At 42.8% G+C, this 22,793-nt stretch overlaps 1 protein-coding gene across 1 annotated transcript in view; it reads left to right on the plus strand.

Annotated features, from left to right (window-relative positions):
* The window catches only part of DOCK9 (dedicator of cytokinesis 9), a 165,349-nt gene that overhangs the window by 23,676 nt on the left and 118,880 nt on the right, over positions 1–22,793 (plus strand). Inside the window, exons 2-7 of the mRNA XM_066588817.1 lie at positions 6,564–6,680; positions 11,971–12,060; positions 13,573–13,655; positions 17,774–17,843; positions 21,129–21,224; positions 21,697–21,831. Coding sequence (XP_066444914.1) covers positions 6,564–6,680; positions 11,971–12,060; positions 13,573–13,655; positions 17,774–17,843; positions 21,129–21,224; positions 21,697–21,831 — 591 coding nt within the window. The remainder of the gene's footprint in view (positions 1–6,563; positions 6,681–11,970; positions 12,061–13,572; positions 13,656–17,773; positions 17,844–21,128; positions 21,225–21,696; positions 21,832–22,793) is intronic.

Consider the following 22,793-nt stretch of genomic DNA (forward strand, 5'->3'; position numbering starts at 1 on the left):
GGGCATTAGTGAATACGCTTCCCAGCCTACCGCATCATGACACTGCCGGCACGTCATGCGGGACTCTCACAGCAGAATTCGGGAGCTGAGTATGGGGTCTTTGGGGGGGGGGGGGGGGAGGGGCGCCGTAACGGCCGTGGGCATGAGGCCCAAAACGGAGATTTAAAAACTGCAATGAAAAGTTAAAAATTGTTTGATAGGGACGGGTTATTGGCTTAAAATTACTTCTATGCAGAGCTATAGAGGCAGTAGGGTTTATACTGTGTTGCAGTGGGAAATAGAACTTTTTTGTTAGATTAGTCTGTTCTAGTTTGATGAAGATTTTACTCTGCAGTTGATAACAGATTTTTTTCCACGTTTCACAGATGTTACATAATCGGGAATGATGCGGTATGGCAGTGCGGCTTTCCATTAAAGCAATTGTGGGAGAATTCCCTAGAACAGCTCTTTTTAAGAGTAAAAAAAAAGGCAGCTGCTTGGTTAGTCGTTGTATGACATTAAAAAAAGGGTTTGCCTCGGGTATTCCTGTTGCTAAAATCCATCACCTGTCCACCAGGTAGAAGGTACACTGCAAATATGGGATATAATATAACCGTTTCTACAATGGCTCTGTCTCAGGGCTCATTCATGGGACCGTAGTTTTGGCACTTGTTACGGCTGCGTGACATGCGGTAACTGGAGTCAGAAAGTAAATAGACTTTCATTGATCCGTTCACTTTAGCATGTAGACACTGCGGTCGATACACACGAGAAGTAGATCGCAGCATGCTCTATTTCTCTGCATACCACACAGTGTGAGCCCTATACTTCTGTATAGGCAGCTTATGCAAATCTGCTCATACGCAATACGTTGTGTATGGGCAGTGATTCCTACGCAACCAGAGCAGGGAATTAAATCACACTGCATATGAACATGTGTGTGAGATATGCGGTCATGTGCTATGCACTTGCTGCCATACATTATCTCTTCCGGCTCACACAGACCGGTAAAATACTGTGGGACTCCTTTTTACAGATACAAACGTCTAAGTGAGCCCTAAAAGATAAAACTTTTATTAGATATATGTTACAGTAACCCAACACACCATACTCCATGAGTACACATAAGCTAAAGAGATTCACAAACACCGACCTAAAAACCGCCCCTTTAGAAGTAGTGGTGGGGTTGGTAATATGAATGTAGGTTGGATCTTTCTCAACTTTTTTAATGCTCATAGAAGTGTGGGGGGCCATTCCATACAAACCCCTCCGCACTTCTGTATGTGTGAGGATGAGGTGTCCACGACTGGTGCCCCTAGGCCATGCGATAGGTCTGTCAATTAGCATCATCACCCACTCCCATAGAAAAGTCTAAACTCGGGGTACTTTTACATGAGTCATGTAAGTGACAGGCCTTGTTCTGATTATTTAATTACAAGTGTTAATAGCTACGAGCACAAATTGAGGAACTTGCCAACATTATGCCCATTTCCAACACTTCTAAAAGCTTAGTATTTGCTGTGATGGTGAATATGGCGCACACTATAGACTTACTCGTTGGATTGAATGTATAGGGAAGCTGCGCCTGACCTCTAGTAACATTAGCGAGAACCTCTAGTAACAGGAGTAGATCTGCTTTACCGAGAACCTCTAGTAACAGGAGTAGATATGCTTTACCGAGAACCTCTAGTAATGCTTTTTTATATGGTAAAAAATTCCTATAAATTGCCATAGATCAGTTCCAACTGACTTCCTCCAAAAGTCTCTGCTTGTTGTCTTCCCCTCCTCGGATGCGTCTTGCTGTTCCTTCGCTGGATCCTTACCTCTCCCGTGAAGCACTAATTATTGTAAACACGCGACATGTGATAGATATTCCTGGCTCGGCTTTCTTGCTCTGGGACTATTCATTTTGTTGTATTTTCAATATGCCGGCCAAGAGAAATATGTCATTGGTTCAGAGCAAAGTCTCTGCTGCTCATTTTGTGAGTTCAGCACATATCCGTTTATTCTTGAAGACGTCCACCTTTTCGGGGAAGGTAATTATGGGAGCTTTGACATGGTTACCGACAGCTGAATGCTTCGTTGGCCATACTGTCGGAATGTGAGAATCCCACTAACTCACCCGAACACACACTAGACTTCCTTTTATCTCACCAAGTCTTGAGAGCTGGAGAAGTAATTAGCCTGCTGCATGTGACTTGGCTTGTTCTGCCTGGGTAGTCAGCAGGAAAGTATGGCTCCTTAATGACTCTATCGTGTGATTTAGTTGGGAGTAAAGTGTACAATTAAGAAAAGGTTTTCCAAGTCTTCCTTTTCCCATGAGATGAAGGAAGTCAAGGTTTTTTCTCGTTAAGATAAGAGTGTATGCTGAAAGCTCTGCATGTTCTTGGAGTACACTTTGTATGTATATGTAGTACAAAACCACTATTCCAGAAGCTGGCGAGCCGTATTGCTTCAGAAGGCTATTTATTTTGAAGACTCTACTTCTTAAAACTTAGAGCACAACTGTGGTGGGCCACAGACAGAAAGGCCTTGGGAGAGATTATTGGTAGCCCTCTCGACCCTGCTATTATTCCACTGGTGTGTTTTACTGGTGTCAAGCATCTTCATGGATTTATATGGAGTTTCTTCAGGCCATAATAAATAGCTCTACTCGTAAATGGTCGTTAGCTCGCTAGTTATGCACAACTTGTTGCCAATTATTATGCAATAATATGATGCTCTCCACAAACCGTTATATTGAAGGGTAAAGGTTGCGTTGTGGAATAAACAGAAGAATGACGGTATTGCCTGCATGGTGTGCATGACCCCGAGGAGCAGGGCAATAGGCAATTTCACAAGTACTCTGATTAGATGATTTCCACTTGTAGTTCAGAAAATGTTTGTACAGAACTTTTTTTTCTATGAAGCTGGAATGTTGATCTGGATTTTATAAACTGCTTGAGGTTGGATCTCTTATAATCTGAACTTGATTGTTTCAACCCTTTCCAATCCAGTGTCAGACCTCGTCCGACATTGAGATTTCTCTGCATGGTTCCCTTGTGCGAGGTCAGACACATGCTTCTAACACTATGCAGAAGAGAGGTCCATCGTCGGAGCTCTCTTCTGCATATGTATATTATAGTATGCAGAGTAGAGCTCAAGCATCGGAGTTCTCCTTTGCATACTGTAGTCAAACTACTAACGACCACTTGTCCATGAGTATGTATGTGAGTGCTTCTCATGCTCCGCCCCTGATCACATAACGGTGACGTCATCGCAGGTCCTACAGCATATATAAAACACAGAGCCTGACTGACAGAAGAACAACAAAGTTAGGGCTCTTGGAATCGGAGGACAAAATGAGAATACAACTAAGCCGTTATTATCTCTGACACAATTTAGCGGTCCTTACAGGAGACACCGACCTACCGCCACCACAGAGATTCAGCAGGCTGAAGGACCTGCGGTGACGTCACTTCCACGTGACTAGCGCTGCTGTGGGAGGAGCCATTCTGGTGTTTGGTAGAAAGTACTGTATACTTGATAAGCACCAACCCAAAGAGCCACCTACAGATCAGGACAGCAGCTACCAGAACCTGTGATCACATGTGTGGGTGGAGTGAGGGATCACATGACCTGGGGCTCATCACTGTATCCAGGACTCTGCTGTGCTGGTTGTCATCCCTGCTGGATGAGCTGAAGGGATCAGGATGTAGCACAGCTGTGTGTGTGATGTGTGGGAATCAGGATGGATGTAGTAGAGCTGTGTGTGTGTGATGTCTGGGAATCTGGATGATGTGGAGGTAGTAGAGCTGTGTGTGATGTGTGGGAATCAGGATAGATGTAGTAGAGCTGTGTGTGGGAAGTCTGGGAATCTAGATGATATGGATGTAGCACAGCTGTGTGTGAGATGTGTGGGAATCAGGATGGATGTAGTAGGGCTGTGTGTGTGTAATGTGGGAATCGGGATAGATGTAGTAGAGCTGTGTGTGTAATATCTGGAAAGCCGGATGGATGTAGCAGAGCTCTGTGAGAGATGTCTGGAAATTAGGATGGATGTAGCATGTAGCAGAGCTACGTAGTGCATTGTGCCACCAGAAATCCTGGTACTATAATTTCCTAATTATTACTAGTATACTTATACAGAAGAGCGCTCCAATGTCGGGGCTCTCCTCTGCATATTGTTAGGAACATATGCTATACACATTGTATGCAGTTCTAGGATGTCTCTGTAAGGAACTGTATTATAGATTAATATTAGAGAAATTAGAAATGAATAGTCCTATAAACGTAAGTAATATCAAATATATATAGACAGGATTATTACAAATGATCTTCCCAATGTGAAACACTCATAGCTCACTTTTTAATTTTCCAAAATTTCCTAATAAAATCATCATAATTCATTTTTATGTGTTTCTGTTGAGTTCCAAGGAATCCACAACACGCTTTCCCACCCAAAAATAAATAAGAGCTGGAGAGTGTGCGGGTGGGAGAGAAATTGGATTGGGAAGTATTAAATATTCAGGAATTTGACTGGTTTTATCAGATTGATTGGCAAGAATGTGGATCATTTTGGCAGCTCTGAAGAGTTGAATGGATGCAGTGAATCAGTTGCATTGGTCCTTTTGCACAAAAGGGCTTATTTTTTCCCTATACTGTTAAGATTGTGTTCACACTGTCTTTTTAATATACTTTTTGATATTGTAATCCATGGGTGATGGATGACAAAGGCCTATTCAATTGTACATTTATCTCCATGAACAGAGTGGAATGACTGTGTGTGTTTATGGAGAATTCAATCGCTTACACAACCATCCATCTAAAGACACATTTACATGCACAGATAATCTTTCCAAAGATTAGCGATTGTTTTGCATAAAGTACTAATGGGCAGTAATTGCTATTAGTACTTTATAAGCGAGGAAAATTGCTGCAAAAGCACAACAAATAAGAGGGACTAAACTTTCAATCACAGTAAGCCGAAGAAAATGTAGAGTGAATCCAATATGTGACTGAGCTGCTTTATAATGTGATATCTGGTGGGTCTGTTGGATTCATCAAGGAGCATTTGCTTTCTCAAAACCCATTTGCATTGGTATTTATTCATACTGTAGTACAAGAATAGTATCTAATCTGACAAAGATTCTTATATGTTGTATATAGAGGGCCTGACTTGTATGTTTCAGAGAAAACTTGTATGCCCCATGAAATAATAATTTTAGACAACAGTAGAATGCCTCCTTAACCCCTTCCAGCAGCCCTTACCCACTCACTCAGTGGCTGCTGTCTGACAGCTCTGCACTCCCTGCGATCTTGTATAGCAGAGCTTCCTCAGCCCCCCACTCCCCAGTTCTTGGAGCACAGTGAGTGCCAGAGACTGGATGGGAGGAGGGGGGGGATGAGAAAGCTGTGCTATGCAAGATCGCAGGAGTTGGGATCAGAGGGGGGACAGAGTGAGAGAGCTGTGCTATGCAAGACCGCATGGCGAGCAGAGCTCCAGCCTGAGTGGGTTAACCAGCAGCTTATGTATTAGGAGCTTATCAGGTAGCCCTAAGCATGCACTTGAGGCCCGGCCCAGGGCATTCGTGGCTCCTTGCCCCCTGGAACTGTAAGGGAGCCAGTCACTCTGGAAGAGCACCATAAACTAAGTCTATGGGTGAGCACACTCATGATGATATGAGAAGAGTCAGATTTTCAGAGTGCGTGCGATCTTCAGCGGGAAATACCGCAGGAACAAAGGAGAATATAAAAATGATCTCCATGGGGATATCCTATGAACTATATCTCGGCAAACAACTAATGAACAATCATCACTCTGTGTAAGAGCAGATGAACGACTGTCATTTGTACACTTCAAAGACTTTTCTGAGTGACTATCTGAAGAATAGTTGTTCCTTGTAAAGGTACCTTTCATTGACAATTGGACAATAACCCTTCCCCTGTTTTCCTACACAGCCTATAAAGTCTGGCTTTGCTAGCACTGATAGGACCTGGTCAGACCCTATAGACAAGAGGAATGGTAGCGCTCAGTTATTCCTACAGGAGGAGTAACAGAAATGGCTAGACACAAAGTTATAACAAGATGCTTCAGAACTATCTGATGGGGAGCAAGTCTTTAATAAAACCCCACGTGTCCAGATGACTTATGGGTCCTCGATAAGATTCTTTATAGGGCCATCTTCACATATTTCAGAAATTCTCCACCAAAAATCTGCAGCATTCTTATTTTTGCTGCTCATTCCAACCCTTGGATTAAATTCTGCAGCACATCAGCAACTAAAAGCGCAGTCAAGTCCACAAAATTTGGGTGCGGATCTGGCCAATGTGGATTTACAGCATATTTGTTGCAGAGAACCCGCTAAATGTGAAGGTGCACTAAAGCGTTGCCCTGTCTGCTCTTGATGCAAGTGGTCCCCGATGTGCTGTCATCAGGTAGATAATTTGGGTGGCAACACCAAATATAATGTGATGGTTTAGGGCAGGACAAACAATGTGCTTAGAAATCTGCTGCTGGCACAAACTTTTTAACCCTTGCCTTTAAAGTTGTTCTGGTTAATAGTATAACGCTAATGGATCTTTTAATTGTTTTTCTTTTTCAGGCAAAGCCAAAGCTTATTGAACCCATTGACTACGAGAATGTCATTGTGCAAAAGAAGACACAAATCCTGAACGATGCACTTCGGGAAATGCTCCTATTTCCGTATGATGATTTTCAGGTACTGAACAGCAGGCTTTTACAATATGTCTAGTAAATAACATGATCACAGAACACCTTCTTTCCCTAATCCTATATGAATGGAGAGAGAACACTGATTAGAGGAGAGCCTGCTGACTGTCTGGTTCACCACCTGTTGGGGCTGTTCAAAGGACACTGCATCCGCTGTTTTAACCATTTGTGGGGCATTGTATATGGCCACGAAGTCGCACTTAATAATCTTGAAATATACCTGAGTTTAACAAGTGTTCTAAAATACACCAGGCTCTCCTTACCCGCTTATCTGCTGTAGTTTGCACCCTAAGCCTGGGTTCACACAGGGCGGATTTGCTACGGTTTTGCCGCGGATTGCCGTTGCATATCCGCACTGCGGCAAATCCGCTGCGTTTGCAGTGCAATGCAGCACAAATGAGTTTTGCAAAAAAGCTGTTCTCGCAGGGCGGATTTTTTCCGCACAGCCGCAGTGCGGAAATGCAACTGCGTCGCGGTTTTAAAAGATGCAGCATGTCCATTCTTCTGTCTTTTCCACAGCGCCTTTTTGTCCATGGACCTCTATGGACGCAGCAAAATCCGCGGCAAAAAGTTAAAAGCGCTGCGAAAAAAAACACTTGCGGATTTTTCCGCAAGAAAATCTGCAAGCCAAAATTAACCTTTGAAGTGGTTTTGCCGCAGAAGCATTTCTTCTGCGGCAAAACCGCAACAGAAAAACCGCGGCAAAACCACAGCAAATCCGCCCTGTGTGAACCCAGCCTTAGGCCGCCCTCACACAGCTGCTTTTGTACAGAGCTTAGCGCTGCTTTTTTCAGCACAGTGCTAAACGCTGTACAACGCTCCCATTCGTTTTAATTGCGCTGCTCACACAAGGCTGAAAATGCAGCGTCTTTAACAGCGATGCATGTTCTCTCTTTAGCCATTTTCAGCCCTGCGTTGCCCATTGAAATGAATGGGCAGCGGTTTCAGTGCTGGCGCAAACATGGCATAACTTGGTACCACGGTTTTGGCAGCGCTAGCTACACTGCCGGAGTTGAAAACAAAAAACAATACTCCCCTTGCAGGTGATGTCGCTGTCCTCGGCGGCGCACTCGTGACTTGTCAGCCTCCAGAGGAACCTTTGCTGGTAACTGAGATTCTAAATCCCTGCCTCCAGCAAGAGATTGCTCTGATTGGCTGGAGTTGGCTGAGTGACAGCTGGCTGAGCAAATCAGAGCCAGCACTGGATGCGTTCAATCACAGCTATTCATTCATTAAATGGCTGTAATTGGACGCATCCAGCACTGCCTCTGATTGGCTCATCCGGCTATCACTCAGCCGACTCAGCCAATTACAGCAATCCTACGGATTCGCAAGGTCCCGACAGTGGCACTGGGGACAGCTGCTGCACCTGCTATGTGAGTATTGTTTTTTTTATGAGCAGCCTTAGCTGCGTTTTCAGCTGTGCTCAAAACACAGCCAAAATTCTGGCATAACGCATGCCAGCGCTGCTAAAACCAGGTGGAGTCTGCAGTAAATGCAGCATTAAAAAAAACGCTGCGTTTCTGCTAAAGCCTGTGTGAAGGATGCCAAACTTATAACAGCGCTGTATGGAGGGAGATCGCCCCGTGATCTTCCTTCATACATACCCCGATGCTGCAGGACGTAAATGTACATCCTATAGCATTTAAGGGGTTAATGCAAGTATATTACAGAAATTATGACTAAGGCCGGTCTCACACGATCGGATTTCTATAGCACAATTCGCGATAGTCACCCGCACAGACAAGCCATGGTATTCCGCACACATTGAAATAGAGAACCTTTGCCTATATATACACGCTCAGATGAGGGGATAGCGATTGCGATTCCCCCGAGTGGATTTTAAATCGCAGCATGTTCTATTTTTCAGCAGAATCCGCGCGGACAGCTTCCATTGAAGTCAATAGAAGCAGTCCGACCCGTGGCCCATCTGCAATTGACACTGCGGGTGCGCACATCATCGCCTAGCGATGGAACGGGAAGTACAAATATCTAAAGAAAAAAAATCTGTACTGCGCATGACCGACGACAAGCGTCTGCAGTACAGGAAAACAAGGTACGCGGGGTCGCTGGCCACGGTCAGAGCTGGACTCCACTGTGGGCTCCCGCATGTGGAATCTGGCCCATCCGTGTGAGATCGGCCTAAGACAAGCTAGTAGATGAGCATAAGTTGTCTGAAAAGTCAGTGTCAGTGTCCCTTGAAGATGGCTGTAGAACAATATAATTGTCATAAAACGCATGATTCCAGCCGTATTTGTCAGCCTTTAATTGGTTACATTATTTCACCTATCCGGCCAACTGCTGACCTATTTTTACCTATCTCTATACATAAACTTCCATCCATATTGTATAAATGTATACTAGAACCTTGTACATCTATGGACACAACATAATGGATGCACTTTCCACCTATCTCCTCTTTTACCTTCTGAGAATGTGTTTAATCCATTTCCTCGGTGAAAGCTTCCTGCTGTTATTTTTACCCCAGCTATTTGTTCAACATTATAGTGATAACAATCTGAAAAATGTGTGGCCCTAGAAGCAGGAAGCCAGGCCCTCCCGAGTACAAAGGTGCTGGAAGTCTCTGCATCCGTCCGCTTTCAAAAATAATAGTGAAGCACATGTAAAGAAGCAGCAATACCAGTTGGGATGACATACTTGTGTTATGCTGCATGCTGGATACATTAATCAGCCCCTTGTATATAATTAGTCATCTGGGGGTCTCAAGGAATCTCTAGTAAACCCACCTATGACTACTGTACTCACCTGAACTTCCGACAAGCCATTTACGTGTTTAGGACATCCAGCCTCATGTCCATCTTTTCCCATCACAAACAAGAAGGCATCCCCTCACAAGGGAAAGGGAAACCTTCCCTAAGGAAAGAGCTGAGAATGTTTCCCTTGTGCCAGGATCATTCCTATTCTGTTAGAAAACAATGGATAGAACAATAGGTTTCCTGAACCCAATGGGAATCAAAGAGTTGTAGTAGTGTGGTATAATATAGCATGCACGAGCAGTGCAAAAACAATCTTGCATCGGATGGGCTAAACTGCTCTGCTACAGAACCAAATACATTCTTCCTCTTAGATATAGACATAGAAAGCATTTAATATACACCAGACCGTATAAATACAAAATTTTCACACAAAACTTCTAATAAACTTAAAGGGGTATTCCAATTTTGGCTTGATGGGAAAATCCGGCCTTCTGTTTTTGGCCATCTGTGCTATTTGGGTAGCTTTCAATGAAGAGAATGGGAGCTATGGAAGGGGTGTAACACAATGTGCCACACCATTTCCATGATTCCCTCAGTTACAGAAAAAGCGTAGCATGCTGTGCTATGTCGTACCTGTGGCTCCCATTCACTTCAGTGAGGGCTCTTGCACACTTGGGTTTTTCTTGCGCATTTTTGTTCACGTGATGTTCTTGCGTTTTTTTTAACCTGAATGTCAATGGAACCTTTCTAATGTTAAAAAAAAAACCGCATTGCACAAAAATTGGAAGTTTGTGCTTTGCAATTTTTGCGTGATGCATTTTTAATATTAGAACGTCCCATTGACATTCGGGTTTAAAAAAATGCAGCGATATTGCATGAAAAAAGCGCACAAGAGAAAACGCAAGTGTACAGGAGCCCTGAGAGTTACAGGAATGGCCCTCGGCTGTTTCTGTAGGCTCCTTTCATGCGGTCTGTAACTGTAGCAGGGGTTTCCTATCAAGCGGAGATAGGAGTACCTCTTTAAGGTGCTTATAGACATTATACATCGGCAGGACCAGCCTCCCATCTAATGTGTATGGGGGTGTTCTTACTCTCCTTTGATGGCTAGTCCTCAGACAGAATAGTGGAGCAGAACTGAAATCTGAAGAGAGCTTTACAGAGGTAGCAAGTCCCGCTGTGAGCCGAAAAGTGGCTACCAGATTATATCCAGCCTGCCCAATGCTCTGGGAGCCAACAGCATACACTGCAGACTGATGCACTGCAACAAACTGCAGACAGACCTACGCAGCTGCTCATGAGGATTTATCTGGAGGGGATCCAATTGTAATCCTGGAGCAGAACTAGGTACACTTGCTGTTTTTGACTGTGACACTCCGTTCACATCATATTGCTGGCCTATGTTTAGTGAATGTGCCAAGACCTTCATCTTGAAATGATGCCTCTGATGAATGCCATGCAGTGATATTCATCATTCATGGGGTTCCATTGTAAAGGGGAAAAATGGTTTTCTTTTGCAATGGAGAGTATACATATACGTGTGGTTTTTTTTTTCTAATGTATACTGCTATATGGATTGGCATAAAAAAAGAAACTGTATGGAATAGTGTAGAAGACGATTTATGGTATACTGACCAGACACAGGCTATAAAGATATTCCAACAGACTAATATAACCTTATGAACACATTTAGCTTGTACACCTGGAGTGGTACATAATCTGGACAAGTGTTCTCACTCCATCCTTGAAAATGGCGAGGAACTGAAGTGCAATCGGGAATATTTTATAGCGCATTGGAGAGAGTAGTTGACTAGAATTATGCCCCATAAAGGGTTACGGGGCCCAAACTTGAGGGAACGGGCAGTCTGGGTAGTGGTGTTTCATACTCACTGGGTGGCCCTGTGAAGTTGGCACCTGCGCACATCTTGACTCTCTTCAGGCGGCTCTGTGCGCACTCTCCCACAGAGATGAATTGGAGAGTGTGTTCAGAGACGTATGAAAAGACTCGTGCTGTGTGCTCGCACCAACTTCTCTGGGACCAAGTGCAGGAATGAGGCACTCAGTGAGTATGAAACCTAGGTCGTTGGACTCCCTAATGTAGTTTATGGGGCTCAAAGGTGATCACAGGTTCCCATTAATATATTTGGTGCATTTGGGATTGTCTGACTGTCTTTTTACACCTGCTATTGTACATTTGTGCCATTTCTTTGCACCTTTTTGAAAAAGTACATTCTCAAAAGTGCCCAGATTTTTCAGCTTTTTTGGGGGGGGGGTGGGGGTGAGAAGACATTATTTTTCAAGTTTGGCGTGATTTTATTCTGTGTGATTTTTTTTTATTTTTTTTTGCTGAAAATTGTGCATAAACTATATAACTTGGGATAGTAATATTGTTGTAGAACTTCATATAATCAAGTGTTTTGCATAAAACTGCAAATCCTCTTTAAAGTCCAAGTTGTTTTATTGTCTCCAGAAGCCTTGACAAGAATACAGGCAGAGGCAGCAGCCCAAGTGCTGGCTGATACTTTGTGGAAGGCTCACTTTGTTGCTCTCTTCTCTCTCTTCTAGATTGCTACATTAAGGAGGCAGGGGCGATATATATGTTCCACCGTTCCCGACAATGCGGAGAAGGAGGCTCACAGTCTTTTTGTCACTGAGGTAAGCTTGTTTTTTTGCAAGTACCCTTACAATCTGGAAAGCACTGGATGCCCAGTGTCATCTTCGGTGCCCTGCCTTGGCACTGTAACTATGCTGTCACAAAGCTGCCCTTTGGGCTTGACGCTGTGGCGCACATTGTCTCCCTTTAAACAAATAAACAATCATTGTAAATAGCATTGTTTTTTTTCCCCCGGACATCAGTTTATATGCAGAAATGGTCTGTTTATTATCACACGCTATGTTTAGAAGGGCAGGGCTCTAAAATCTGTGTTTTCTCGGTTCAAGACTCTTGTAGAATGGCGCCACTCCTGTTTTGACACATGACGTACACAGTTAGACTGCACCTTGTCCTGCAAACACATTTCCCCTATTCCTATGCCAAGCTTCTACAGCGCAATAACATGGTTGTATTTTCAGAACATGTCCTCCTCCTCCTGCGCTGTCTGTTACTATACTTGTAATCCAGTATAATCCAGACAAGAACATTTTCTTGACTGAGGAACTAAATAATGGAAATTGTGGCTCATGTAATCCCTCTACATAGGATGCGTTCCCTAGTTTTGTATGACGAGGGGTGTAGGCTACAATTTATGGAGCTTTGGACTTGACTGTTTTCTGGAAAATGTGAAGCTCTTTAATTGGACTACAAATTCTGTGTTGAATCACTGATTAATATTGAAATAAGCTCGTTAATATTATTTGCCTTATATCTGCATTGTGAGGTTATTTTGTGCTTGGCCTTACATTAGTATCTTCTGTATTATCATTAGCATTTCCTCCCATATTGTAGGTACAAATAAGGATCAGTATTATAGATCCAATGTATCAGCTTCTTAACTTCCATGGGGAATTACAGTCATTATACTCTTTGCCTTGAGCATGCTTCTAGCATAGTCTAGAAATAGGGCTTTGTGGAAATTACAGACATGTGAAAAGCCCCGTAGACTTGCATTGGCTCCATAATCATGACCTATGCTGTGGATAAAGAATTTGGACCTTGAATACTAAAGTGTAAATTGGTTGCTCTGAGCTCTGTTGAATGGGGTTTCCCATATGGACAACCTCCTTGTCATCCCTTGTATTAGGGTATATAGGTATCATAGAGGGGTATTTTCCACTTGGGGCCCCCATCTATGCCAAAACAGAGTTGCACTGAAAGAACAGTTCCCACTCTTGCAAACCTGATCTGTCCTTCCATTAAATAATTACGGTAGTATGGTTGTAAAAAGAAATGTGTCCAAAAAGTTCAACCCAAGGATGGAAAAGCCGTGGGTGAAGGAATGTGTTATAGGCAAACTCCAGACTCCTAGTCAGCCAGCATGTAATGCCACACTTTGCCTGCTGTGGACAAATGCGGCTTTCTTGTATGAGAACAGCTGATTGCTGGTGGTTAGAGAAGCCGGACTTAGTTTCCATTTAAAAAGGGGCTTGGAGTCTCACCTGAACGCACAAGTCTGAAATGTACATGTAAATTGTCGATAATGACTGTCTTTTTTCTGTTTCACTTATTAGTGTATCAAAACGTACAACTCCGATTGGCACGTGGTCACATATAAATATGAAGAGTACTCGGGAGATTTCCGTCAGCTTCCAAGGTGAGTGCCTATAAATGGCTGACTCCTGAATCTCTGGCATCTTGTTGATGTATGTGGCATAGGTGTCGTCCTGAGTCCTAAGGGAATATTGTGTAATATGGGCATCTCTCGTTGGCAGAAGCTGCCATCCTGACATTTTATTTTATGTCCTGGCAATAAAGTAACACATTTTGCCCAGATGTCAAGTGTGGCAAATCACTTATGAATCACGTCCAGAGAATCATTTAGCAGGGTGCGGCAGAAGGAGGTTGGGAGCTGCAGTGCAAGTGTATGTTACTGGATGTATTCATATAGTGCAGCTCATAGGAGTGTTGTATAGTTACCTGAGCAAAGGTACGGTGTCCATGGGGTAGATTTAAGACCACCGCTATTGTTAGACTCATGTTATACATTAGTGCCCTACATATACAAGAAAAAGCTCCCAGTGTATACATCAAATGCATCTATGGTGTGCCATTCACCTTGCTTAGAGCAAAAGTGTGTCCTCTCATCCGCAGGCTAGCCTGCAGTACTCAGAATGGCCGTTACAAAAAAAAGATGGCGTTTTGCGCATGAACAGTATCATATTTGCATGTAAACATTGCAGCATTGAAAAATATTTGCAAAATTCTCATCCACACGGGGCAGCCAATCCGTCGTGGCAAAGCCGGGTGGAACCGGCGTTACGGCGCGGATTCAAAAAATGCAGGATGTCAAATTTTTTTTCCCCCGCTGCGGCCTCGCTTCTCTCTATGGGGAGAGAAAGCCGCAGCAGAATGTCGGCGCCCGAACCGCTTCAAAACCCACGGCGAAATGTCACAGGTTTTGAAGCTGCTCTTTTCCAGCGCAATTCCCGCGTTTTTTCGGTGTGGCCAAACCGCTGGAAATCCGCCCCCTGTGAACCCAACCATAAGGTAACATACCCTCTTAAATTCTGTAGCAATTACATGTGGATTTTGTCCTGGATTTGTGTTAAAATACACGCCGGCTGTTTTCCATCTTCCGTGGCCGTATCCAGAGAGTGAGAGCAGCTCTTTCAGATTTTGCATATACTGATAAACTTGGAACCCTGTGACCCAAGTACTAGTGAACAGAGAGGGTTCCATCCTCTTTATATAATTAACCAGTGAAATAACAAGTTGATGTTGGACATTGTATGTATCAGAATACAATATAATCACCTCATCACTAGTTTATTTTCCTGGGGTGCGTTCACACATTGCCGATTTGCTGCAGATTTTGTCACAGTTTTGGTGCAGATCGGCAGCAAATGTCACCCTTTCAGTTTAATTTGCACCAAAATCCACAACCACATCCTCAGCAAATCGGCTACATGTGAACAGAATGGAATATAATACTGGAATCCACTAGAAGGTTCTATAGCTAAATTAACTGATCCTTGCTACTGAAGCTGTCTTAAGAATCTCTTGGTACAATGTAAGGAGCCTGCAATTAAAGGCTAATTAATCAATGGCAGTCCTCTAGGAAACAACTATACTTCTGTAGAGATGCCTCTTTGCTTTGATCCTATTCTGGCCTTCAAATAATTGCTTTGTAGACATGAATCTTGATAAAACAGATTTGCTGCATATTTTATACAGCTTCTCATTAATGTAGATACATTTAGCCCTTGATGTCTTCACTTCTTAGGGCCATTTTATTCGTTGGATGCGGGAATCTAAATGATATCATCCAGTGTAAATGCATGCCCTGACCGGATGACCGACGATTATTCGTTCGTTCATTGTTTTTCGTTCCGTTTCTGCATGCAGAAAACTGAATGATGGCTCGGCCCATGTAAACAGGCAGTCATTATGAACAACTGCCTGTTCACTGTGAATGCAGGCGCCCCAGAACGATCTCCAACCACTCCACCTCCATTCACTGAGAGGTGCTCAATCCTGTGCAAAAGCATAAGACACCTCCAACCTTTGAATTACAACTAGTCACTCGTCAGTCACATTGGTAATTCTTCATTCAGTGTTTTCTGTAAAATACTGCAGCTGTGCTTTACCTGCGGGGGTTAAAAGTGATTTTGCTTGAGAAGTCCGACTAAATATGTTACTTGCTGTTACTATCACCCAACACAGCCACAGTATATAATCAGCAGAAGTTACCTGTTAAAGTTGTGCAATAGCTAGATGCTAGGCAGGAGCTTAGATGGTTGGAAGGCATGTTATATTTAAGGTGCCGGGGCCCCCATCTATCCAGCCTAATGAGCAGGGCTCTACAACGTGAAGTTTTTTCCTGTATCGTAGAACAGTGGAAGGGCTTGGAGAACAGGCTGTTCAGTCCAGATCATCACTAAATAATGCGGATTTAATGTAGTGAATATATTTACTTAAGAAAATGAGGTGGTGCCCAGAAGGCTAGGATGCAGTGTTGAAATCTGTACAGAAGCATTTCCAGTTTTCCAGGAATTGTTTTTGATCATGGCTGATTACCTGTGTTTTACCCTCTAAAAATAATCATGTAAGACTTAGCAGGAAACTATGTGAGCCAGTAACAGAAGGATGATGAGTACTTGGCGGAATGACTGACTTTCAATTGTGTGGATCATTGAATGGTAGAGTTGGAAGGGCCCTCCAGGGTCATTGGGCCCGACCTCCTGCTCAATTCAGGGATAAGTGAGGGGGGGGGGGGGGGGGGAGAAACATCTATCTATCTATCTATCTATCTATCTATCTATCTATCTATCTATCTATCTATCTATCTATCTATCTATCTATCTATCTATCTATCTATCTATCTATCTATCTATCTATCTATGTTCTCTTATATCACTTATTCTCATACAGACTCTCTAATAACAGACCTGTATTAACACTGACTGATGCTGCTTTCTAGTTGAAATTAGTGCCGAACTGACATTTCCGAGTAAAGGCTGGTCATTGCAGTCAATTAACATCATATAATTACCGCATATACTCGAGTATTAGCCGACCCGAGTATAAGCAGAGTCAATAAGTTTTACCACAAAAACTGCTAAAACATATTGACTCGAGTATAAGCCTAGCTATACTCGAGTATGTATTAGGTAAATAAAAAATGCAATACTCGCCTCCCAGCTGGCGTCTGTGTCCCCGGCGCGATGGTCTCCCCGGCGATTCCAGCAAGCTGCTTCAGAATTCTCTCGACTGTCATCTCCCTGCTCGGCCTTAAATTCCCCTGCTGTCAGCGCTGTGTAAGTAAGTGCTGTGATTGGATCGAGCGCCAGCCAATAACAGCCGGCGCTCAATAAACCAACCACAGCCATTTAGTGATGTCATCCACTGAATGGCTGTGAATGATCAAGCGCCAGCTGTTATTGGCTATCGCTCGATCCAATCACAGGACTTAGTTACACTGCGCTGACAGCGGGAGAATTCAAAGCCAAGCAGGGAGATGACAGCAGGGAGAATTCCCAAGCAGCTTGCCACACCACCGGGGAGACCATAACGCTGGGGACACAGACACCAGCTGGGAGGTGAGTATTGCAGGGTTTTTTTAGTTTTTTTTTTTTTTTTTTTTTTTTTTTTTAACCTCACTCAAGTATAAGCCGAGGGGGGCTTTTTCAGCATAAAAAAATGTGCTGAAAAACTAGGCTTATACTCGAGTTTATATATGGTATTTCATGGGCATCTTATAGTGGATCAAGGTCAGAGACGCCATCTTTTCTCCTTATGGAGAGCACCTAGACAGTGAGTGAGGAGACTTTATGCTCATCTGGGTAAAATGCAATTAAGGAAGATGTGCAAATAAGGAGAAAAGATAGCATTTCTGACCCCCATCCCAGGCCTCTCTCTAGCGAAGTCAGACTCCTACTGCACACTGATGAAGGGCAAATACCCTGAAACAGCTGTCTGTACATGGAGTCTGGCTTTGCTTTCAATTCCTGGTCGTTGTTTTAAGGCTTGTATAAAGAGTCTAACATTGACTTTAGGTATTGCTGCCTTCCAATAGGTGGCGCTGTAAAGGTATTGTTTCATCTCCCTTGTTTGAATAATGGATCAAGACGCTTTAATGTTTTTTCTTAAAGATTTTTTCCAGTTTTGATTGTGTTACATATTTGCCACCCACATGGAATGAGAAAGTAAACGATGTCTGTATTTAACTGTTTATTATGTCTTATGCATATATTTTTTATCTCCTTTTTACAGCAAAGGGACTAAGCCAGAAAAGCTTCCAGCTCACGTGTATGAAGTGGATGAAGATGCAGACAAAGATGAGGTAGGCCCTTTAAACATGTTTTATCTAATGTGTTGACAATTGTGGATACGTAAGACCATATAAACCAGAACTGGGGCCATATTGATGACTTCCCAAATCCTCTTCACCTCCCATCACACCCTTGCCTAGATCTGTAAAGGTACAGTAGATAAATCTGTTCATTACAGACCCCCTAATAGTGGCTGCTATAGACTCGGGGATCGGGTGTTGTACCAGTTGATGCAACATGATGGAGACTTGGCTTGCCATCTCTGCTGTAGAGTAGTGTCTGTTTAGATGACCACAACTTGGCGAGAAGCAAGTAGGCAGCCAGATGGGTTTTCAGTAAATCCTTCATCCTTGAGTGTTGCTTTAATTTGAAGACCTTGTTTTTAAGTCCTGGAATGACTGCCTCGCTGCTGAAGATAGTCTGTAATGATTTCCTTTGCTAACAGGGATATGAATGTTTGGAACATACTTTCATCTATAATAGCAGGAACGCACTCGGTGATAGATGCAGCTATGCTAAATAATTAATCACAATGCCTAGTCCTAAACAGCGCCTGGTTAAAAATAAATGCTGTGTCTATGTGGATTGCTGGATCTTGGTGGGATACTTACTGCATTTTAGAGCATTAATACTAAACGGCGTAGACAGAAAAGCTTCTCTTACTCAGCAGCTCGAGGTCATGCTGTCTTGAAAAGACCTTCACTTAGATTCCTTGCCTCGTCCAGGTGCCGTTCTCTATGCGTATTGCTTGTCCTGAAGTGCTCTTTCTCTACCTTTCTGTTTCTGCTGTTTTAAGCAGAATAGTGTAAGCCTTTGGATTAAGAAGGGGGCGTAGTGTCCCGAAGTATTCGGCTGGCTTGTTTTTGTTTTTATTACGAACCGCTGATTGAAGATCATACACACACAGGATGTGGATCCGCCATCACTTGAACTTGACTTGCTGTGTCAGGGATTAAGCCAGGTGACTCCTATCTGGATGAGTAGCTGTACAGTCTGGTGGTTCATATGGCAAAATGTTTGAAAAGTGGAGGTTACTTTTGTATTTGACCATTCTAGCAAACCACTAGATGAGGTGTAGATCTCCTATGTACATATTGTGTATCACAGTCCGTGTGGGGTGCATGGAATTAGTGTTTGCAGTCCCTTGATCCAGTACATCGTGTTGTAGTTTTATAATAAAGCAATACTCAGATTATAGACGTTATGCATGACAACTAGTCCAAGATAAATTGTACCCACAGCAAGCACTTGGCTCACTGCCTTCATTTTCCTACCTGAGAGTTAAAATCTGATTGTAAATGGAAGTGCTCCACTTTTTGATCTGCCCTACTTTTATTCATGAGACCTCATTTATAACCAGAATGCAGCTTCATACATTTGTTACTCTTTATACCTACTGAGCTATCTTCATATACGGTTATGCTCCAGTCACATCTGTATCGTGGTTTCTGTCATAGATTGAAAGCATAATGCAGTGTCGGGTCCTTTAGACAAGTGTCCAACAAATCCTATTAATTTACAATGGAGTCCGTTGAGTTCCACCACAACATCCATCAATCTGATGGAAGAAATGGTGTTGGGTGCTGTGCTATTCTTCCTGTCAAAAAGGACCATCTGCTACAGAGCTTCCGACACAGATGTGAACAGAGCCTAAAAAGAAGAACCTTTTAATGTAGTTTTAGTTTTATAGTCATATTAATAAATATGTTGGGACACATGTTCGATTTTTAAAGCAAAAGTGAAAGCTTTTGGCAAAAACAAATGAAGCAAGCAAACAGTACCAATGTCGGTGTTTCATGTTTTGGTGCTCCGTTTATATGACTACCGTAGCACTGACCGGAGTTCAGAGGTCTGACCAAAGAGCTAAGATATAGTATCAGCTGCCAGTCGTATGCTTCAGCCCTCGGAGCCAGGTTTCAGTAATGCGATGACATGTCTATTGTCGTTGGTGCATCGGAGCCATTGGTTGAGGTACACCGATGTAACATGTAGACCTTCATACATGGCGAGCTACATTCTATTCATAGTACAATGTGATGATGACTTGGTGGCTCATTTGGGTGAATTATACTTGCCAGAAGCTTGTTAATCTATTTACAATTTTACAAGAATTAATATCTGAAAATCTAAGGTCATGTGTGAATTCAGATAAGTTGTTGACCTTCATGAGGCTACATTAGTTGTGCCTAGAGGATTCTCCCTACCATCTGTCCAGTACTGTTTTCTCAGGAGCTATTTGTAAATTGGTTTCAAAAAGATATGAATTTTAAGCATTTTTTTTTTGGTTATATGTAGTTTTTAATTGGTGTTTTAGCGGGATTTGTCAGCTCCCATAAGCCCATTAAATGCCTTGCGAGCAGAAAGCAGGGGAAGCAGTGCCCCAGGTTCTGTGAGCTCATAGGTTTGGTTTATGGGGTTCATAGGAGCTGACAGACTCCCTTGAAGTGACTAGATGTCTGTATTTGCCCCAAACGACACAGCCATTTACAGTGGAATTTACCTTTTGACTTTCAAGCAGAATTATAAAAAGGTTTCCTGCAAGACCATTAATATTGACTAGCATGCACAAGACCAGAAGGCATGTAATTGACTGAAAGTCAAAAAGCACTTTTGCACAGAAAAAGTTTTTTTTGTAAATCATGTATTTTTGATAGCAACTTTTCGATAGTCAACAGATTAAACTAATGTTATAAACTTGCAAAGTAGCTGATGAAAAAGCATCAGTTCCATAAACATGGAGAATTATATGGCTTACCTGATGCCAAAGAACTTTTCCCATTCTCTTGTCAGTAGGGTCACCCCCTTTTCCACCCAAAAATCCTCTCTGGCTGTATTACTACCGTATGTGTTGCTGAAAAAAACACACAACAAACCCCCCAAATTGTGGCATGTGTATATATACCCCAAGTCAGGTAAGAGTGTGGTTTTGGCAGCATGTCTTCACGCATTTTGGTACAGCAGTCCCAGAAAGACTCACTGTAAGGCCTGGTTCACGTGATGTTCCGTCCTCCACCCCTGGGTTCCAGGAGCCTAACGCTTTGTCACTGGATTGTATACTGTAAACTGATACAATCACATGGATTAATCAACTTTGCTAATGGTTAAGTCTGACCTCCAGCCAGAAACTGTTCTCCGTTCATTCTGCTGTGTTCAGCTAAAGCAAAAATGAAGCAGTTATTACTAATAATGCCATGGATTGTCACGTATGAGCATTGTTGGTAGATGTGTTCTTTGTAGTATTCATTGCACTGCCAATTATATGGTGTATACTATAATGGCACGTATTTTGTTTCCAGGATGCGGCATCCCTGGGCTCACAAAAAGGGGGGATCACCAGACAGGGCTGGTTGTACAAAGGAAACATGAACAGTGCAATAAGTGTCACCATGAGGGTAAGTTTGTATAGTGTACTAGGTGAAATATTTCCTTGACCTGTGGTCTGTAGAGCGGTCCTCCACCTCTGTGCTCTCGGGAGCTAATAGAAATCTGAGTAATTACACTATTCAGTCTTTACTAAACGGACTACCGCCACTGCCAACAGCCATCATTGTAATCTCATCCGCTTTAGTTCTTCCCTATAATGAAGGGGACAAATCCTTATTGCCAGCTTGGGGTGGGCATTCCGTCACCCATTACACAGACAGGACCCAGAGTGGTTGTATCTTCCATAAGTTACCCTGATGCCGAAAAAGTAACTCCTCCTCTGTCACATGGAACACTTCACTTGATTATTACCTGTTAGGAAAGTGCACTTAATATCCTTCAGCAATAACTCTTGCAGTGCCACTTAATGGTTTCAGCACCCATAGTGTAGTGTTTGGCCTTAACAATAAGCATGCATAACATTTTTTTTTTCCCTTTTAGTCTTTCAAACGGAGGTTTTTCCACCTTATACAACTCGGTGATGGCTCGTATAACTTAAATTTCTACAAAGATGAGAAAATCTCTAAGGAGCCAAAGGGGTCAATATTCCTTGATTCCTGCATGGGTGTTGTACAGGTAAATATCACGCTGCCTCCTTGTTTTCTCTTTGTATGTTGTGTTGTAATATATGTGCACATTATGGCAGGTTTACTAGTATTGTCATCCGGGCAGGTTTTAGCACTATGGAAAAAATGTATCTTTCCTTTTTAAATGTTGCCTGCTTGTATTAACCCTTTCCAGTCCAATTTGTATCCTGGTTTTCCTAGGGGGCTTTACTCTTTTTCTGCCGTTATACATTGGTGCTATCTGCTGGCTAAAGCCAGTACTGCATGAGGTGACACGTTGAATAGGCTTCGACAGCAGAGAGGCTGGCAATATACAGTAAGAGCCCCGACGGACGTCTTCCAACATCAGAGCTGTACAGCCTTAAATCATAATGTCTTCAGAGGTCAGACAGTGGATTGGAAAGGGTTAAATGTTGCATACTTTAGGCTAGACCTGCCTCTTGTTTAGAAGACATTGATATGTGTCATCTCCAATACTTGCAACTTTTTTTTTTATTTTTATTTTTTTAACAAAATTCAGGCCTTCTGGAGGTCACTATATGTCACACTTATATGATAAAACCGAGAAACCAAAAAATTGGCAGCGCTTCCGCAGATAATGTGTGTAAACAAGCGATGCTACAGGCAGGGCCGCACTGTCTATGGCTCTGTGTAATCGACAACGGGAAAAAATGTTGAGCACTCACTGGGAACAATCGATGCAAAAATGGTGAGGATTTATTGTGTACTTTCAGATGAGGACATAGTAGCAACATTTCAGGAAAAAAGCCCTTTATTAAGCTAATGAATGGTTGTGAGGTCCATCCAATTAATGTAAGAAAAGTTACGCTCCCCTAGTGACTCCGGTCCCTGCACCCTTTGCTCCATCAGCATACAGCTCCAGCTTCTATTGCAGTGATCCCACAGTGCCTTGGCCTTTTCGTGCATTAATTGGATGGACTTCGTAAGCATTCATTAGCCTGATAAAGTGCT

The sequence above is a fragment of the Eleutherodactylus coqui genome, chromosome 1 (genome assembly GCF_035609145.1).
Source record: "Eleutherodactylus coqui strain aEleCoq1 chromosome 1, aEleCoq1.hap1, whole genome shotgun sequence".
Taxonomy (NCBI): domain Eukaryota; kingdom Metazoa; phylum Chordata; class Amphibia; order Anura; family Eleutherodactylidae; genus Eleutherodactylus; species Eleutherodactylus coqui.